The following is a 19,247-nucleotide window of genomic DNA, read 5'->3' on the forward strand; positions in this document are numbered from 1 at the left end:
GCCGGCCGGGCCGGGCAGAGCGGCTGCGCGACAGGCACAAAGGGCGGCGCTCCGCCGCCCGACAGCACCACCGAGATGTGCCGGGGCAGGGGGGCCCGGGACGGCGGGGACAGCCCGGGCTGAGAGCACTTCGGTGACAGCCCCGGGTAAGTGGCCAGAGGCTGGGGGCACCCGCGGACAGCTCGCGGTGAGGAGTGAGGGGCTGGGAGGGCCGGAAACAGCCTGGGGTGAGGGGCTAGGGGTGCCGGGGACAGCCCGGGGTGAAAGGCGAGGGGCTGGGGGGAGCCTGGCCTGGCGGGACTCGTGGGGCACCTGCTGGCTGCAGGCTGAGCATGGCTCTGAGGGTGGGCTCGGGGGCCGGCCCAGCTGGAGCCAGGGAGCAAGCCCTGGATGTTGGGCTCGGGCAGAACGTACAGGTGTCCTTGCACTCTTGTCTACCCCGTGACAGAGGGCTTGCCAGCAGCCTGCTTGGGGCACAGCAGAAAGGAGCCAGCATTGAAATACCCTGCCTCGAGACTGGCTGCTCCCCAAAATCCTCTTGGCCTCTGAGATGTCCCTCATTTGAAGTGCTTTCTTCTGTTTCAGGTTGAGAGGTCATCCAGCCCAGCGCCAAGGCAGTGCCCGGTGGCAATGAGCGCAGCAGTGACTGTATCAGAGGCTCCCAGCAGGGAGATGGAGACCCTGTGCTCGGAGCTGCTCCTGCCCACACCAGGAGAGGTGGGAGCCGTGGGAAGCCCTGGTGTGGCCAGTGCTGGTCTGGCCGGGACACCCCCGCTGGCTGCCAGCCAGGAGTTGCTGCTGGCAGAGGCATCGATGCCTGGGGAAGGGGCTCACGCTGAAGGAAGCAATGTGGAAATATTCATCGAGGCAGTGGCTGGCAATGTGACACTGAGCAACGCGGCCAGTGCCACAGGTATGGGGTGCAGGGATTGCAGAGCTAGAGAGCTCTGGCTGAGGTCCCTGTCCCAGGTGCCCTCAGATCTCTGACCCTGCATCATGAGTCTGGTGCCACCATTGAGCACAGATGTGGCACCAGCTGGGTGTGTGGATGGGGAGAGTGACTGTGGGAGCTGCATGCTGCGTGAGGGGGTTGCTCCAGGCTGTCATTAGGGACGAGGCAGAGATCCCCACCTGTACTGCTACCCCCCAGCATGCTTCCCACTTGGGTCCAGTGTGGGCACTGGACATCCTAACAGGAATGAGGCCAAGCCAGCCTCTCATCTCTGCATGCTTCAAAGGTGCAAAGGGACGGAACTGGTTATCGTGGCCACCTGGGTGGTGGTATTTAGCCTCTTATGGGGGATGTGGTTCCCAAAATGTAATTTGTGGCAAGAGGGATATGTTCTCCTTGTCCAGAGCTGGAACTGAACCACCAGTCCCAAGCTCTGGGCCTGGAAAAAGCTCCTTCTAACGTTCATCCCTTGCTCTCTGCAGAGGTTCTGGTCAAAGTGGTGGAGCTGTATTTCTGTGAGAGGTGTGGCCAGAGCTTCTCAGAGGCCTCCCTGCTGTCCCAGCACCAGTGCCTGCTGCTGCCCCCCCAAGAGCACCTGGAACTCCCAGGGGCACTGTTGGCTTCTGCCAGCGAGAGCCAGAGTGATCCCAGGGGCTCAGAGCTGCCCGGATCCAGCACACAGGAGGGCTCTGCTCCGGAGTGCCTGCTGTGCCCCGTCTGCCAGGAGGCATTTTTGCAGCCTGGCCAACTCAAGGAGCACTTCAAGACGCACCGTGCCCCGTCGGGAGCCCTTCCCTGTCCCGAGCGGGGCTGCCACTTCACCACAGAGGACCGCAAGGAACTGCGTGCTCACTTGCGCCATCTGCATGGGGCCTCCCCCGTGTCCTGCGCCTGCCGCGCCTGCCCGCTGCTCTTCCCCAGCCGCCAGGCCATGGAGCAGCACCACCGGACACACTTCCCCTTCCACTGCTCCCACTGCGACTTCATCACAGCCAATGCCAAGCTCTTCTGGCAGCACAGGAAGGGTCACGCCACAGAGTCCCCTTCTGAGATGCCCACAACAGGCGACCCTCACGGCCTTGGCAAGTGCTGCATCCTGCCATCAGGTATGGCTGGTTGGGGGGCTGGGGCCTGTGGGTGCTGCAAAGGCTGGCTGTGTCTGTGCATCCCAGTTACAGCTGGAGGAGTCAGGGATGAAGGTGGAGGGCTGGGAACCCTGCGTTTGTGCCTCCCTGCAGCACGGTTTGTGCCCTCCATCTTAGCCAGGTGGTTTTTCTGCATGTGTGTGGGTGTGTGAGGGTGGCTTCCTCTTGCATGGAACATGATGATCTCTCATCTTTCTCCACTGAAGCAGCATCAGAAGGACAGGAGGAGCCAGGTGATTGCCACCCTGGCTGGAAAGCCAGCACAGCAGAAGCAAGGCCAGCAAAGCCTGCAGGTACTGGGAACAGCTCCTTGAAGGGACAGAAAGCATCAGCTGGAGAAGAGGACTTGGACAGCAGTGGGGATGAATCACCAGAGGAGGATGGTGAGAGCCTCTGCGAAGCCGAGGCCAAAGAGGATGGGAAGGCAGCTCCCAAAAAAGTTGGAGTGCCACAGGCACAGCACTTCAAAGGTAGGATGCAGGGCTTTACCAGGAGCTGCTCAGGCTTTGTGAACAAGAACCACATCCTCAGGGCTGGCAGGGAAATGTGGCCCAGGTTGGTGGGTGACCTCACATCTCCTGCATATACCAGTGCACTTGTTCCCCCAACCTCTGCCCAAGCAAATATGTCTCTTCTTTTCCTGTTCATGCATGCTGCCAGGTTTAGGCAAAGGTCTGCCTGGCTTTGGGGACCAGGGGCACGTGGGGAGGCATGATGTAGGCTGTGCTTTGCCAGCGTGAGTTGGAAAGAACTCACCTGAAGTATGCTGGTGCCTTGGGGTGGGGACAGTCCTTCTTAGTACGTGGTGGCTGTGTGACTGCACATGTGTATAAACCCTTATCCTGGCACAACTGGATCAGGGACAGAACATCTGCCTGTGCTCTCCATCTTTTCTCTATTAACTGCTCCCCCTCCTTTGTTCCCGCAGGGGATGTTGCAGAAGGCTCCGAGTACCTCTACAAAACCCACATGTGCCCTGAATGCAAGCGGTGCTTCAAAAAGCGGACTCACCTGGTGGAGCACCTCCACCTGCACTTCCCTGACCCCAGCCTGCAGTGCCCCAACTGCCACAAGTACTTCACCAGCAAAAGCAAGCTGAAAATCCACATGATGCGGGAGACAGGCGAGAAGGCTCATCGCTGCCCGCTCTGCCACTACAGCTCAGTGGAGAAGAACGCTCTCAACCGCCACATGGCCAGCATGCACGAGGACATCTCCAACTTCTACTCCGATGTTTACTCCTGCCCTGTCTGTGAGGAGAAGTTTCGACTCAGCCAGGCCCTCAAGGAGCACTTGAAGACTCACAAAGCTGAACCCAAGAGACTGAGCTGCTTCCACGGGGACTGCAGCTACTGTGCAGAGGACCGTAAGGAGTTTGTCCGTCACCTCAAGGATGCTCATGGCATCAAGGCGGTGGAGTGCAAGTACCATGCCTGCTCCCTGCTCTTCGGCACAGCTGAGGCCATGGAGGCTCACCGGAAAACCCACTACGCCTTCCACTGCCAGCAGTGCGACTTCATCTGCTCCAACAAGCACGTGTTCCGCAAGCACAAGAAGCAGGGCCACCCGGGCAGCGAGCAGCTCCAGTGCAGTTTCTGCCCCTATGCCACTTTCAACCCTGTGGAGTATCATGACCACGTGGGCAAGATGCACGCCAATGAGAAGATCCACAAGTGCACTGAGTGTGCCTTCGCCACAGCGCACAAGCGGGTGCTCATCCGGCACATGCTGTTGCACACTGGTGGGTGTCCCCTGTAGGGGTCCCAATAGCTGAGCTGGGGAAGGTGTCTTGTCCTGCCTCTGGGTGGGCAGGGAGGGTTGGGTCAGGGTTCCTGGGTGAAACCACCAGCTTTGCCAGCTCAGGATCACTCCCCTGAAGTTGTTGCATGCTCCCTGCTGAGCTAGTTTCCCTGCCATGTTGCTTTATCTGGCTTTCACGCTGAAGGCATTTATGTGTTGCATGTAGGAGAGAAACCTCACAAGTGCGAGCTCTGCGACTTCACGTGCCGGGATGTGAGCTACCTGTCCAAGCACATGCTGACCCACTCCAACGACAAGAACTTCATGTGCACCGAGTGTGGGTACATCACCAAGTGGAAGCACTACCTGAATGTCCACATGCGCAAGCACACTGGAGATCTCCGGTAAGACCCCTGCTCCACTGCCCTGGCAGCATAGTCAGGGCTCCCCAAATCCTGCTCCAGAGGTCTGCTTCTGGCTGCAGTGTGTGCCAGACTTTCTCATGCCTGCCCTGCCCTTTCTGGTACATAAGAAAATTGGGTTTTGAACTTACAGCGTGGTGCTGTGGACGCAAAGCTATTTTTGATGTCTCTATGCCACCAAGAAGGTATATTACCTCAGAGGTGCAACTCTGAGCTTGGGTTCATTGGTCTGCTGATGTTTGTGGGTCAAGGCCTGTTCAGGACTGCCAGATTATCACCTCCTTTGGGTCTAGTCTGGCTCCAGGGATGCTGGAAGTGCTGTTGGCATGCACATGTGAGAGCATGTGTCTGACACAGTCACTGTATGGAATACTCAGGGAATCTATCTCCAGTCCCCAGGCTGGGGATGTAAAGCACCAGCAGCAGGGAGGAATTGCCTGTGGTAAGAGCTGTCTGGATGGCAAAGGTCAGATCTGGCAAACCAAACAGTACCCCTTCCCTGTTTGTCTGGGATGGGGAAGGAGAGTTCAGCGTGCCTGATGAAGCTCAGCCTGCCCCAGTTCCTCGTGCTGCCTGACCGATTCTGCTTGTCCCTGCAGGTACCAGTGTAACCAGTGCTCGTACCGCTGTCACCGTGCTGACCAGCTGAGCAGCCACAAGCTGCGGCACCAGGGCAAAAGCCTGATCTGCGAGGTGTGCGGCTTCGCCTGCAAGCGCAAGTACGAGCTGCAGAAGCACATGCAGGCGAAGCACTCGCAGAACTACCAGGTTCCTGTCTTCCAGTGCCAATACTGCACCTACCAGACCAAGTACAAGCAGGCGCTGCTGAACCATGAGAATTGCAAGCACACCAAGCAGAAGGAGTTTCGCTGTGCCCTCTGTTCATACTGCACCTTCAGTAACACCAGCCTCTTCTTCCATAAGCGCAAGATTCATGGCTACGTTCCTGGTGACAAGGACTGGCTGGAAAATTACGCCAGCAAGGAGCTGGAGATCAGCTCATCTGAGGCACTCTTTGGCTATGAGGTCGGTGCAGCCCTGCACGTGGATGCCAGTTCCCCCCTCACTGGCAAAGAGCAGTGGATGAAGGAGAAGCCATCCCAGGTGGAGTGCCAGGGAGAAGAGGGCTACCAGCAAGTGTTCGTGGTGCCTCTCCTTGAGCAGGATGCCGCTCCACCAGAGAGCAGCAGCGAGGCAGAGAGAGGCGAGGGGGAGCAGAGCTGTCCTATTGCTGACAATGCCCTGGAAGATGACTGCATGCAAGGAAATGCTGCCACAGGCTCTGCTGAGCTCACTGTTTCTGAAGATGTGACAGAAGGCTGCACCTTGCACTTGGAGGCACTGAATGTCTCATCTGATCCTCTCCTGGAGAACTTGACTGGAGAGGCCTGTGTGACTCAGCCAGAGAGCATGGAAATGCTGTCCTGCAAGGAGCCTCCTGCAGCCTATGAAATGCTGGGCTCCCAGGATGGCCTTGGCTTGGAGGACAGTGGCAGTACACTCGAAGACATCCCAGACTTTGAGGAAGAGGTAGATGTACAGGAAGACAAGGTGGTGAAGGGGAGTGTAGCAGTAGGAGACAACCAGGGAAAAGACACCCTGAAGGAGGACATGGGCCGCCTTGAGGGGTCATGCTCAGACCACAAGGTCGTGGCAGACACTGAGGAGAGAGAGACCAGCCAAGCCAAGCTGCCAGAGGCCTGGTTCAGCATGCTGAAGACACCTGAACAGGGCCACCTGCCTGTCCCAGAGGATGTGCCCACCTCTGGTGACAATGCCAGGGGCGGCTCGGAATCAGTGCTGAAGGCTCTGCGGAAGCAGGACAAAGAGCAGGCAGAGACACTGGTACTGGAGGGCAGGGTGCAGATGCTGGTGGTGCAGTCGGAGAGCCAGGTCTTTAAGTGTGAGAAGTGCTCGTACATCACACGGAAGGAGAAATCTATGTCCTTGCACTCCAAAGCCAGCTGCCAGAGCCGCCGGGCCCCGCTCGTGTGCCGTGAGTGTGGTGCCAGCTTTAAGCAGCAGAGGGGACTCAACACCCACCTCCTAAAGAAGTGCCCTGTTCTCCTGAAGAACAACAAGATCCTCAAACCAGCCAATCAGGAGGCACCTGGACTGTGCCAACCTGCTGACCAGCCTGGTGATAATGGTACAGAAACAGCAGAGAGTGAGAAGGGAGGCTCAGAGGAGTCTGGGCATGCTGAGAGCCCTTGGGAAGCTGACCAGCTACCTGATAAAACACAAGATGCAGGCATTCCTTTGGCTGGGGCACAGACATCAGGCTGTCAAGCCTCTGAGAAATCCCTGCTGGGTGACAGCACAGAGGTGGCAGAAGAGCCTCCCCAGCAAGGGGGTAGGACTGAGCCAGGTGGAGCTGCTGGTGCCTCCCAGTCTGGGAAACCCTCAGAGAAATACCGACTGGAGGGAGGGAAGCTGCACTGCAATGCCTGCTCCTTTGTGTGCTCCCGTGTCACCACCATCACCTCCCACGTGGAGGATGGCTGCCGGAACCTGGAGCAGTTCTGGTGCTCCCAGTGCCCTGAAACCTTCCGCTCCCGGCGGGCCCTCAAGAGCCATTGTTCTGAAAAGCACATCGTGCATCCTGAGGATGAATCCCAAAGGACTGAACTCCCTGAGGGGGACCCACTGGTTGAGAAAGACCAGACTAGTGAGCTCCCACTGGATGCAGCCCCACCAAAAGCCACCCTGCCCAAGAGGAGGCGTTTCTCCTGCCCCACCTGCCCCTTCACCTGCCACCAGGAAAGGGCCATGAAGACTCACAAGAAGAGAGGCTGCGTGACCCTGGGTGAGTTTCGCTGCACCTCCTGCCCCTTCACCTCCAAGGTGGCCAAAGCCCTGCGGCTGCACCGCAGGCTGCACCGCAAGCATTACAGCAAGCGGCCGCAGCTGCAGTGCCGCCAGTGCAAGTTCACCTGCAAGCAGGCCCGGTGCCTGCGGCAGCACATCCGCATCAAGCACGAGGGGGTGAAGCCGCACAAGTGCCGCTACTGCGAGTTCAGCACCACGCGGCGCTACCGCCTGGAGGCCCACCAGTCCCTGCACACTGGCGTGGGGCGCATTGCCTGCGGCATCTGCAGCCAGACCTTCGGCACCAACTCCAAGCTGCGCATCCACCGCCTGCGCGTGCACGAGAAGACGCCCACCCACTTCTGCCCACTCTGCGACTACAGCAGCTACCTGCAGAACGACATCACCCGCCACGTCAACAGCTGCCACCACGGCGAGCTCAACTTCGGCTGCTCCCGCTGTGAGGCTCGCTTCAGTTCTGAGACGGCCCTCAAGCAGCACGTCCTGCGCCGGCACGAGGAGAAGGTTTCCTACAGCTGCCCACGCTGCAACTTCGTGTGTCACAGTGAGGCCACGCTCAAGTGCCACGTGCAGAAGCAGCACCCACACCTGGAGTGCAGCACCTGTAAGGAGACCTTCGCCACCCGGGAGGCACTGGAGGAGCACAAGACGCAGCATTTCAGCCACCGCTGTGAGCTGTGCAGCTTTGCAGCCAAGGAGCGGCAGCAGCTGGTGCGGCATTATGTGGAGAGCCATGAGCCGGCTGCCCCCCAGGACAAACCCCTGCACTGCCCTTTCTGTGACTTTGCCTGCCGGCACCAGCTTGTGTTTGACCAGCACATGAAGGGCCATGGGGGCACCCGCGTGTACAAGTGCTCAGACTGTGAGTACACCACCAAGAACAGGCAAAAGATCACATGGCACATCCGCATCCACACTGGTGAGAAGCCCTACAAGTGCCACCTCTGTAAATACGCCTGTGCTGACCCCTCACGTCTCAAGGTAAGAGCTCTGCTTGGGAATGTATCCTACTCCATCTGCATTGCTTGGAGGGGCATCCAGCCACAGGGATTTGGAGAAGAAGTTCCCAAGGGGAGATTTCATCCTCAGTGTTCAGTGGCTCATACTGAACAGAAATAGGAGTCAAGCAGATAAAAGTCATTGTCAATACAATACATTTCTTCTCTGCTGTTGCAGTTTAAGGGCAAGGGAGACTTTTAACAAAGTACGAAGGTGGCAGCAGTCTAAGTTCACTTCTTTTCTTGCTGACATCTCTGGATGCAGCCTTGCACCATTCGAAGCCAAGTCTGGCTCCTTGCTGGCCTCAGCATACTCTGTGGTGCCAGTTAGACAGGGTGCAGGGAAACCTCCAGCTTTCTTGGAAGCAGAGTATGACCCTGCTCTCATTGCTCTAGGTTATTAGCATCCTGATGCATGGTAAAGGGCTTTTTCTAGAACAGGAAATGCGTGGGTGATGGAGACATAGGGTAATGGAGGGAGAAACAGTCTGGTTTTGCTAAAAGAATATTGACTTTTTTAATGGCCAGGCTGAGCTGGAGTCTCCTGGGGCCGCCTGGGACAGGCTGTGCAATGTGCTCAGCTCTGTTGGGCTGAGTTTTTAATTTGACTCTGTGTTGCATATCAAACTGGGGAGCAAAGCCTGTGCCATCCACAGGCTGGGACAGAGCAGCTCATCAGTACAGGAATCTCATCCTGACTCTGGTGTGGATACCCCTTGCCCATAGCCTGCCAAGCAAGCACACAGCCCTCCTTGCCCCATGCAGCTGGAGATGTCAGAACTGTCTTTGAGCCTCTCACTGCCACCCCAAAGCCCTGCACATCCCCAGGGCTGGGGACATGGTCTCATCCTGACCCTATCCTCCTGCCCAGTATCACATGCGGATCCACAAGGAGGAGAGGAAATACCTCTGCCCTGACTGCGGCTACAAATGCAAGTGGGTGAACCAGCTCAAGTACCACATGACAAAGCACACTGGTGAGTGCTGCCCACTGAGGACAAGCTGTCGAGCACTGGGGAGGGTGTTGGGGCTGCTCCATGCTTCTTTTCTGCCAGTGGCCCAGCTAGAGACAGAGGAGGACATTTAGGGGGCAGCACATTATCCTGTGCTAATGGGGTGGGGGCAGTGCTCTCAGGTGGGAGGGAAGCGTGCTTGGAAATGGGGATCTTGGTGTGCCTGCTAACAAAATGGGATGTAGGGGGAATTCCCTGGGGACTGATGCTCTGTGGAATGGACTGGAGAGCACGGTGCCCCCATCCTGGTGCCATCCCCTTCCCTGTTGCCACAGGCCTGAAGCCATACCGGTGTGATGAGTGCGAGTACTGCACCAACCGCGCGGACGCCCTGCGGGTGCACAAGGAGACGCGGCACCAGGAGGCCCGTTCCTTCATCTGTGAGCAGTGTGGCAAGGCCTTCAAGACGCGCTTTCTCCTCAAAACCCACCTGAAGAAGCACAGCGAGGAGAAGCCCTACGTGTGCAACGCCTGCGGGCGGGCTTTCCGCTGGGCAGCTGGCCTGCGCCACCACTACCTGACCCACACCAACGAGCACCCCTTCTTCTGCCGCTACTGCCCCTACAAGGCCAAGCAGAAGTTCCAGGTCATCAAACACATCCAGCGGCATCACCCTGAGCACAGGGCTGTTGACCCTAGCCAGGGGGTGGGAAAGGACCCCAGCACACACACCGTCCACCTTCACAGCGTGCAGAGGGAGAGCCAGGCCAAGGGGGCCCCCAGGATGGAGCAAGAAGGGGAGTGCCCTGCAGAGAAGGTGGCATAGCACAATGAGACTGAATCCCAGCTGCTCTAAGGTGCTGGTGGCATAGGCCTGCTGCAGGGATGTATGTGTGTGTATATACAGGCATATATGTATATGGGCTGTAAAATACACAACTGTATAAATGGAATTGCTCAGTTTCTGTTTATTTGTGCTGCTTGGAACCCCTGTGTGAACAGTGGGCCATGTGCCCACAGGGAAGGAGCACAAACCCAAGCTCAGCTCCCTATCTCTCCCCAGCATCACTGCACCCAGACCTGAACCTGTTTGTCACTGAACAATTTATTAAGTTGCTTACAGAGAAAGGATGGGATAAGGGTTAAGTTGGGGCTGTAGGGGCCAACGGGCTCTGCAGGGTTAGGGGGCTGTGAGGACCAACTCCATTCCCAGCTGTGCCCAGCCCTGGGGTTTGCTCAGCTCCAGCCTTGCTCCCCTGACTGGGAGGGGACCAGCCCCTGCAGCAGAGCTGGGCCACACACCATCTCTCCTCCTCCCCACAGTTAAGCTCTGACCGTGGGCCAGGGCAGGGTGCCTGTGGAGGGTGCAGGGAGCTGCACTGGCATAGACCCCACACTCATGCATGGGCAGCAGCATCCTGAACCTGGAAAGGGGAGGTCAGTGCTTTTTCCCAGCCCTCGGAGGCTACTGCAAAGGGAATCACAGCAGCAACAATGACACAGGGATGGCAGAAACAGGTCAACAAGAGGGCAAGTTGGTTGGCTCTGTGGCCCCAGCTGCTTGGAGCTGGCTCTATGGCTTCCATCTGGGTGCTGCTCACCCCATGAGCTCAGTCCTGCTCAGGGCCAGGTGGCTCAGTGATGCGGATATGGACAAAGAGCGAAGAGGGTGGGATGCTGGTGCCATCCTTTGAGAGGAGATGGATGTGCCGATATCCTGCAGGAAGGACAGCAAGGTTCTGGCTAACTGGAATCCCACTCTCCTCTCTAGTACCCAGCAGAGCCCCACACATGCTTGCAGGGCTGTTCTGGGCACCCAAAACCACTGGGCAGGAGCCACTCACCAGGTTTAATGTTGGCAAATGCTAGGGTGAACTGACCCACAAAATCATTCCTGGATGTCTTGTCATAATCCTCCACCACAAAGCGAATGAGAGCCAGCTCGGGCACGTGGAGCTGAAACTGCAGTGTCTCATCCCAGCGGGGGTTAAACCCTGGGAAGAGAGAGCAGGTGCTGAGAGAGGGAAGGAGAGCAGGGACACAGCAGGGGCCATGGTGCTGCTCTGGGTCTCACCATTGTTCTCGATGTACTTGGTCTCCTGGTGCGCCTGGTCCGCGGGGACCCCGTAGATCTCCACACGCACCAATGGGTCAATGATGGCTCCCTCCTTGCTGTTGGCCACTTTGGGCAGCTGCTGCCCACTGATTACCTGCAGGGCCAAATCTGTCTTTTGTGAGGCTCCTTGGCTCCAGCACACTGCCCAACAGTGTCCCCATCTGTCTGGGACCAACAGAGCCCCAGGACACTGTCACAGCTTCCCCAGGGTCTCTCCACACACTGTACCTGGATTGTCAGGGTGATGGGGCCAGGGCCTTCCCGGCTGCTGGGGTCACTGGGGTTGAAGAGAGTCTCCTTGTCCCTCATGAAGGGTGGTTTGAGCACGTAGCCACAGCAGCCATTCTGGCTGAAGAGCCCATCACACAGGTCCATCTCCATGCCAGCTGTCTGGAAGTTCAAGGCCACTGGAGGGAGGTGGCAGGGAAAAGGGTTCAGAACAGCTTGGAGATACCACACTCTGCTTTGGGCTGAAAGCCAGCCTGTCCCCACAGCCAGAGAGATGTGGAGTTGCATACGGGAGTAAGGTGATAATGCTTGAACATCCCCAGGGCAGTGCAAGAGCTGGCAACCTGACCTGGCTCCAGATGGGGTTGAGGGTGGCATTTAGCACAGGACTCAGGGCATGTCCCCAGCCCACAGCCCTGCTCCATCCCAGCCGTACCGATCTGGCACCCCACATTCCACATCTCCTGAGGGCTGTAGTTGGAGGAGTCAGTCCTCATCCCACTGGGGTAGATGCGTGTCAGCTGCCAGGCATTGTGGCGAACAAACTCATTTCCTAGGGATAGAGCAGGAGGCCCACTCGTGGGGTCGTTCTCTGCCTGTATAGTCACCCACATGTACTGTCCATCCATCCATCCATCCATCCATCCATCCATCCATCCATCCATCCATCCATCCATCCATCCATCCATCCATCCATCCGTCTGTCTATCTATCTATGCACCCACCCACCAATTCTCACCCCTCTCCCTGCTCAGGAATCCAGGTGTCCTGCCTTGTTTTCTAAGCCAATAACCTCATCACTTACCAGAGCCAAACCCCACAGTAAAGCCCCACTGGGCCCTGTTTCTCCCAGACAGGGAGGGAACCCCAGTGTCAGGAGGCTTTTTCCATGAGGAAGCCGTCAGCCCCCTCTACTCTGTCCCAGTCACCTGGTGCCACTGCCCCCCCCCATCTCACCTTCATCCCGGATGAGCTTCCTGGCCTTGGCTTCAGAGAGGGAGGAGATCTCAGAGGGCCGGGAATGGCTGCGGGCCTCCTGGAAGCCCCGGAAGGGCACATTCTTGCAGTAGATGACACAGTCGGACAATGCTTGGGCCAAGGTCTCCTTGTCCTTCTGCAAGGCAGAGCCATGTTAGGTCCCTCCTGATGGGAGCACCATCCACCAGCACTCACCCAGGCCAGGGGCCCTAGAGCCAGGGCAGGTAAGAGCAGCCAGGGGTGTGCTGGTGAGTGGCAGCATCCCTACTGTGAGCAGTCTTCTTGCCAGAAATAGAGCAAGCAGGGGACCTCCAATATGTTGCCACCACAACAAAGAGAGGGCTGGCATGGCTAGGGGCAGAAAAGGCTGTCCTCCCTGCCTGGTGATGTCTCTGCAGTCTCTGTCTCTCCTCTATGCAGTAAGATGTCACCACAGCTCATAGCTGTGTCCAGGGGCTCAGCTCTCCCAGCTGGTCCCCAGCCTGGGCCGCTTACCTTTGCCCTCCGCCTCTCCTCCTCTGCCTCTGCCCCATTGTCATCGTCAGACACATCAGGAGCCTCATCCCCTGGCCCGTCCAAGGTGTCCTCCAGCCGCCCAATCTTCTTGCCCTTCAGCAAGATCTTGTGCTTGAGCTCCTGTGGGGTTGGGGATAGAGAAGCACCTTGAGCTACCCAGTGCCTCCATGGGCCTTGTGCCCTGGGATCCTGCACTGCGGGAGGCCAGCATCACCAGCTCCCTTCAGCACTCAGAAGGGGATGGGGTAGGAGGGTTTTGCCCCACTGTCTGATTCTGCATGACATGGGGAGACAACCCTGGGGACAGCCTTGGCACTTCTGTGAACATGAGGACACAGTACCCACCCCCAGTGTTCTCAAATGCTCCAGTGGAGCAGGGCAATGCTGGGACAGGTTGGCCTATTCTCTGAACTGCAGATCCACCTCCTAACCACACTCTCAGGCAGGACAGAGATGCCCTGCACAGCTGTGCTCTGTCCATACCTCTGGGGATGGGAGCTGGGTGGGGACATGCCCATCGATGGTAGTGGTGAGGAGCTGTTCCCCCAGGATGTCCTTGAGCTGCTGGGCCAGGACCTCCTGCTGCTCCATGCTGCAGTGGTTCTCTAGGGACAGGATCACCGGGTAGTCCGAGGTCTGAGGAGCAACACGCACACCTGGAAATAACCTTGGTGGGGCTGGTGAGCTCTCTCAAGGGCTTCATCCAGGCGTGATCAGTGCCATGATGGAGCCCCTTGTGTCTGTGTCTCTTCTGAGACCTTCATACCCCTCCAATCCCCCAGTATCCCCCACACTCCCTCTCACCCCTGCACCCCAACAGTCCACGTCTGCAGGAGCCCCCAAGCCCTGGCACTGCACAGTGCAGGCTGTAGGTCAGACCCCCCAGTGCTCTCCCCCAGAAAGTGACACAGCCACCACCCCCCTCCCCGCAGTGGGACCAGTCCTGCTGCATCAGCAGGTGTGTGAGCCTCAGCACCACTGCCCCACCACTGCCATGCATCCTCACCCACCAAGGACCACCCACAACCACCAGCACCTGGGGGAGGGTGCCTTACCTTGAAGGCGTACTTCCCCAGGGTGCTCACCACCTCCCGGAAGGGGATCTTGGAGGTGAAGGTGTGGCCGTGGTACACCATGGGCTCCCCATTTGGCCCGTCCCAGCAATCCACCTCCAGGCACCGGCAGCCTCGTTTCAGAGCCCTGGGGGTGGGTTGTCACCCCTGGAACCCTGCACTCATCCAGGGCACCAGCTCCCTGCCTTCCCCTCTGCCCGTGGGTGTCACCTCTGAGGGACCAGGGGACACCCACCAAGGATGGGGATGCTGCTGCATGCAGAGCATGGCCAAAGGAGTGCTGGACTGCAGAGGAGCAAAGGAGCTTCTGGGGTTCACTCTATGGAGCTGCTCAGGACATGACGCTGGGGTGGGGAGGGCAGCTGGAAGGGAGCAGTCCCTTTACCTGATGTAGCCCTCGATGCTGCTGTGGCCCCGGATCTGATCCTCTATCAGGTAGGTGTTGTGGGAGGAGGAGATGAAGTAGTGGCAGAGTGGCTGACTCATGTCCTGCCACAGCCCCCGGTGCTGGGGGTTGAAGATGGAGCCCTCCAGGGAGCAGAGGTACATGAGGAACCCATCAGCACTCAGCACATGGCGGGCCCGGGCTGCAGGCACAGAGAGAGGTTCAGCAACAGCCAGGGACATGGAAGAGGCAGAATGGGGGCAAACAGAGCTGCTGGAGGCTCCCAGAATCCCTAAACTGATGGCCACAGCTGCTGCCAGAGTCTGGGGCACAGAAAGGCACAGCAGAGCAGTAACTTTGGAAAGGTGGGTAGTGGATCCCAAAGCTGGGGCTTGCACACCATGGGTGGTCAAACTTCTACACCAAAATGGTCAAGGAACGGACCAAATAAAGGGGAACTGCACCCAGATCACACCTTGGTGAGTCTTCCATTCACACCAGGATGGGGCTGGGAATGCTTCTGCCATGGTACTGTGAGTCTGTGACCCCTCCTTGCCCCCAAGCAGAGGGCAGCTGATGTCTGAGCCAGCTCTCACCTGTCTCTGATGGTTCATACTTGTCAATGAGCTCCATGGCCAGCTCCTCTGTGCCCTCATCCTCCAGCTGCTCCTCCCGCAGGAAATCCGCCAGCTCCAGCAGTGTCAGCTTCTTTCCATCCTCAGAGTATTCCTGGAAGAGGCTCAGCACCTCCTCACGCTTCGTGAGAGCCTTGTAGAAGAGCACAAATTCCTCCCCTTCCAGCGTCCCCGACTCTGACTTGTCAGCATCCTGTTTGCAAGGGAGCTCACTCAGCATCCAGATGGGGCACAGCAGGGTATCTTGGCCACCAAAGTGGTTGTGGGAGGATTCTCCCACCCCAAAGAGAGGGCACAGAGATCCCACGCCAGTGCCAGTGGCAGGCATTGAGCAGTGGGGAATGGATGAAGGGGCAGATGGAAGCTGGTAGGGTGGACTGATGGATGGATGGGAGGGAGAGATAAGAAAGCAGATGGCTGGTTAGCTGGGTAGACAGATAAGCAGCTGGATGGACAAGTGAATGGGAGGAAGGAAGAGAGTACTAGTTTAACAAATAAATGAGCAAATGGGTGTTTGTTTGGGTAAACAGGTAGTTGGCTGAACAAATGGATGGATGGATGGATGGATGGATGGATGGATGGATGGATGGATGGATGGATGGATGGATGGATGGATGGATGGAAAGTGACCAGATCCCTTTGCAAGGAGGTGTTGTACAGCTTGTTCCAGCCCCTCCAGTCCCTCTCCAATCCCCCCAGGCTCTCAGGTGCAGTGTTTACCTGGAAGAGCCTCAGGGCATGATCCTCGTTCATGTCCACATTCATCATCTTCAGGAGACGCTGCACTTCCTTGAAGTTCATGCGCCCATCCTTATTCTTGTCAGCTTTCTGGAACCAGTCACGAATCCATGTGCGGGAAACCAGGGCAAATGTTAAGGGAAAGGACCTTGGCTATGAGAAAAGGGGCTGGGTAATATCAGAGAGCATCTTCTCCTTTTCCTGTGCCCTGCACTGATGCAGATGGTGAGACCCACAACAGCTACACACATGCTGGGATAAGGCAGAAGACACAGGGCCTGGGGGAGGATCAGCAATGGGTCTGGGGGCAGAGCGATGTTCTCAGGAAGGATATTGGTCTATCTTCTCCCTTTGGTCCATGGTGGTGGCCACCTCGATGAGCTGACGCAGGCCCTGCACCCAGCACTGTGCCTCCTCTGCCGAGCCAGCAACGAGGTCCAGGTTGCCACGACGGCCATAGAAGACGATGGTGAAGCAGCGCTCAGGGGGGAACTCCTCAGCCACGCTCTGCAGCACCTCTGACTGGTGCCCTTCCCGCACCGTCTCCACATCGCTGATGGAGACTGGGGCAGAGGGAGGGCAGGCCTGTCTGCAGGAGACAAGGACCGCAGGGCAAGGGGCACTGCCCACAGACATCTTCCAGTCATTCCTTCTTCCACTCCATCCATCCATCCATCCATCCATCAATCCATCCATCCATCCATCCATCCATCCACTGAGCTAGTTATCTATCCATTAACTGCTGAACTATCAAGTCAGCCAGTCATCCATCTGCCCCTCTGCCTGCTTACTCCTGCCCTGGCATTCCAGAGGTTCCATTTGTATCAGCTGCAATTTCTACTCAGCCCTTTTGACCCACGGGTCCTGCTGGGGGCAGGATGTTTCATGGAGAGGTGTGGGTGAGATCACAAATGCATGCAGAGCCTTTCTTCAATCCCCCAGCACCCTTAGCAAGCATGGCTAAAGAATCTACAAACCTTCACATCCCTGTTTACTCTGAAACCTACTAATAACACACAGCAGCTGGTACTCACAGGCAGACTCAGTTTTGCCTGTCCTCTTGGACTGGTACCAGATGGTCATGCAGTCTTCCTGCAGCTTGAAGTAACGCTGCTTCTTCCAGCTCTTGGACTTGACTTTGCGCATCAGAGTCCCCTGCTGCATCTGCTCCAGCGTGTCTGTGAGCTGGATGCCTGGGGGCAGCATGGGCTGCATCACTGAGGGTGGGGGTATCCAGGCACTACGCCCTGGTACTTTGCTTCCTCTCACCTCTGGGGTCACACATGGTCCCTCAATCCGTGAGGGAGGAGGCACAAACCAGAAACAAACTCCCTTCACCACAAGAGGTGCACAGGGTAATTCCCCATCAACCCTTCCCATCCACCCTTGGTGCTTCCAAGCCCAAATCCCAATGGCCACAGTGGGGTAGGGATGCTTCTGAGTGCAGCCAGGTGAGCTCAACCCAGAAGCCAGATTTGCCTCGGCATAAATCCAGATGGCCCAATGCCCTGCCCTGCACCCATCCTCCGCTGGGGCACTCACGGGCGTTGCACAGCAGCGATGCCATAGCTCTGCCTTCTCCACGCTGGCAGCAGCTGGGGAGGGAAGAGAGAAGGTGGCTGGGGGAAGCAAGGTCAGACCCTCATGCTGTGCCCAGGTCCTGCTGAGTGGGCTCCAGCCATACCCACGTGTGTGCAAGGTGTGTGTGCCCCTGCCCGCGTCTGAGCGCACCTGTGTCTGTCTCCTGCTGGGTCATTGCATTCCTTAAGTGTCGAGTTCACACCGCCATACTCATGAAATATTAATCTGTGTTACCGGGAAGCCGGAGCTCAAAAGGTGTTGGTGGAAAACAGAAAAACTTGCCAGCGCAGACGCCCCACAGCCCAGCGGGCACTAGAGCCCTGCTGCTCCCAGGTTGCTGCTCCCAGGTAAGAAGCAATGCCTGAAACCAGGAAAAACTGCTCTGGCAGTGCCCAAGGACACCCCCACCACCTAGGAAACAACCCCAACCAGCAAATTTGAAAGTAAGGGAGAGCCACAGCTGTGATAGCAAGGAAGAGCAATGACCCTCAGCTCCTACAGCTTCTTCTCCCCAGGGAATACCAGCACCCCAGGCAGTGACTGCACCCGCAGCTGTACAGGGAGCACATGGCAGTGAGTGTGTCTATAAATACTACTGGACAATGAGACTTTGATTAGGCTGTTGAGACTTTATTACGCTGACAAATCACTGGATGTGCCTGTCACCCAGGTGCTGGAGCTGGGCCTGGAGGAGCGGATGCCGCAGCTGGTGGGCTGGGGTTTGGGTGCAGGAGGGGACCCAGGGTCCCTGGGAGCAAAGGGCTCTGTGCCAGGCTGGAGGGGTGGCAGCTGTGCCCTGGGTCCCTGACTCAGCACAGGCACCGGTCACGCAGGGCTGGGAATAGCCGGTGCCGTCAGCGTGCAGGCAGCTGCCAAGCCCAGCTGCCAGACCCCTGTGGGCTCTCAGGCCAGACAGCAGCCAGCCCCTGCTCCATGTGGCTCAGCAGGGCAGAACAGCACTGGCCAGGCTGGCCAGGCTGTGGCCCTGCTCTTGTGAGACACCCTAGTCATGGCTATTTGACTGTCCCCAGGGCACACAGGGATTGTCTGTCCACTCTTGGAGACCTCACATGTTGCTGCAGACATGGAGTAGTGAGGGTGCCATCCCAAATGCCCTCCAGTAGTTCCCAGTGCTGGGGCTGTGCTTCCCCAACACTGGTCCTTCTTGCAAGGCTCAGACTGCAAGGACTTGCTGCAGTGCCTGTATCCCCCCATATCCAACCCACAGGGCACTGACCCACTGGCCCAGGACTTGGAGTGCCAAAAATGGGGGGTAGCCCTGTGCTCCTCTTGTGCCCTTCAGAGTTGGTGCCCTGATGCTGGCTAGCACAGCTCCAGGAGTGCCCCACATCCACCCTCCACAGTGTGCTCTCAGCTCCTGCACCCCATGGCCCTCAGGGAATCAGGAGGGACAACCCCAGTCACCCATCTGCCTGCACTCTCCTGCTTTCCAGCAGCACCCAGCCTGGCACGGCCACTTCACAGGGCCATAGCTCCAGGTGCTCACCAGCTCTGCAGCCCCTGTGCCACAGCAGATGAGGGAGATGGGCATGTCTTAGGGAAGCTGGGGTGGCACCAGAACTGGAGAAGCAGGGAGACATGCTGGACTGGGACAAAGATGGGCTCAGTGCCACCAACAGTTCTGTCGTCTTGGCACCCTGCCATGCATGTGTACAAGGTGGCAGCATGCAAAGGGGCAGCTCATAGCCCTGGGGCCCATTAACCACACTGAGAATTTGGAGCTAAACTTCTCCCCCAGTGCCACCCCTTCCAGGCTCCCAGCACGGCCCAAGCATTCCCAGTCCCAACCATGGAGCAGTGCCTTCCCCACAAGTGCAGCAAAGATGGGATGCCCCCTTCCAACCCAAGGAAGCACAAGAAAGCACAAGGAAGAGCATGTGAGTGCAAGGACACATCTGTTCTGCCCTCTCCTGTTGTGTGAAGGATGCCATGAGCCC

The 19,247-nt window shown here is 57.8% G+C and overlaps 2 protein-coding genes across 3 annotated transcripts; one reads left to right on the top strand and one right to left on the bottom strand.

Moving 5' to 3' along the window:
* Window positions 1-49: 49 nt before the first annotated feature.
* ZNF142 (zinc finger protein 142) lies at window positions 50-9,992 on the top strand. 2 transcript variants are annotated; one of them, XM_066553834.1, is made up of 9 exons: window positions 50-146; window positions 586-913; window positions 1,435-2,058; window positions 2,304-2,567; window positions 3,026-3,838; window positions 4,064-4,241; window positions 4,859-8,069; window positions 8,958-9,063; window positions 9,375-9,992. In XM_066553834.1, exons 2-9 carry the CDS (start codon window positions 631-633, stop codon window positions 9,863-9,865), a joined length of 5,970 nt encoding a protein of 1,989 aa, XP_066409931.1. In that variant the 5' UTR covers window positions 50-146; window positions 586-630; the 3' UTR covers window positions 9,866-9,992. The 2 variants fall into 2 exon arrangements, with proteins under 2 accessions (XP_066409931.1, XP_066409932.1); XM_066553835.1 differs by having other exon boundaries at window positions 2,307-2,567.
* Window positions 9,993-10,126: 134 nt separating this feature from the next.
* On the bottom strand, window positions 10,127-17,547 carry PLCD4 (phospholipase C delta 4). The gene is made up of 16 exons (XM_066553444.1): window positions 17,440-17,547; window positions 17,251-17,303; window positions 16,743-16,901; window positions 16,043-16,271; window positions 15,691-15,820; window positions 14,932-15,163; window positions 14,336-14,537; window positions 13,933-14,077; window positions 13,361-13,513; window positions 12,857-12,997; window positions 12,341-12,497; window positions 11,820-11,936; window positions 11,384-11,562; window positions 11,114-11,249; window positions 10,884-11,033; window positions 10,127-10,756 (listed from the first exon to the last, which is right to left on the bottom strand). The coding sequence occupies exons 2-16, from the start codon at window positions 17,273-17,275 to the stop codon at window positions 10,650-10,652; spliced, it is 2,262 nt and encodes a 753-aa protein (XP_066409541.1). The 5' UTR covers window positions 17,276-17,303; window positions 17,440-17,547; the 3' UTR covers window positions 10,127-10,649.
* Between the last annotated feature and the right edge of the window lie 1,700 nt (window positions 17,548-19,247).

This window comes from Molothrus aeneus, chromosome 7 (genome assembly GCF_037042795.1).
Source record: "Molothrus aeneus isolate 106 chromosome 7, BPBGC_Maene_1.0, whole genome shotgun sequence".
Lineage (NCBI taxonomy): Eukaryota > Metazoa > Chordata > Aves > Passeriformes > Icteridae > Molothrus > Molothrus aeneus.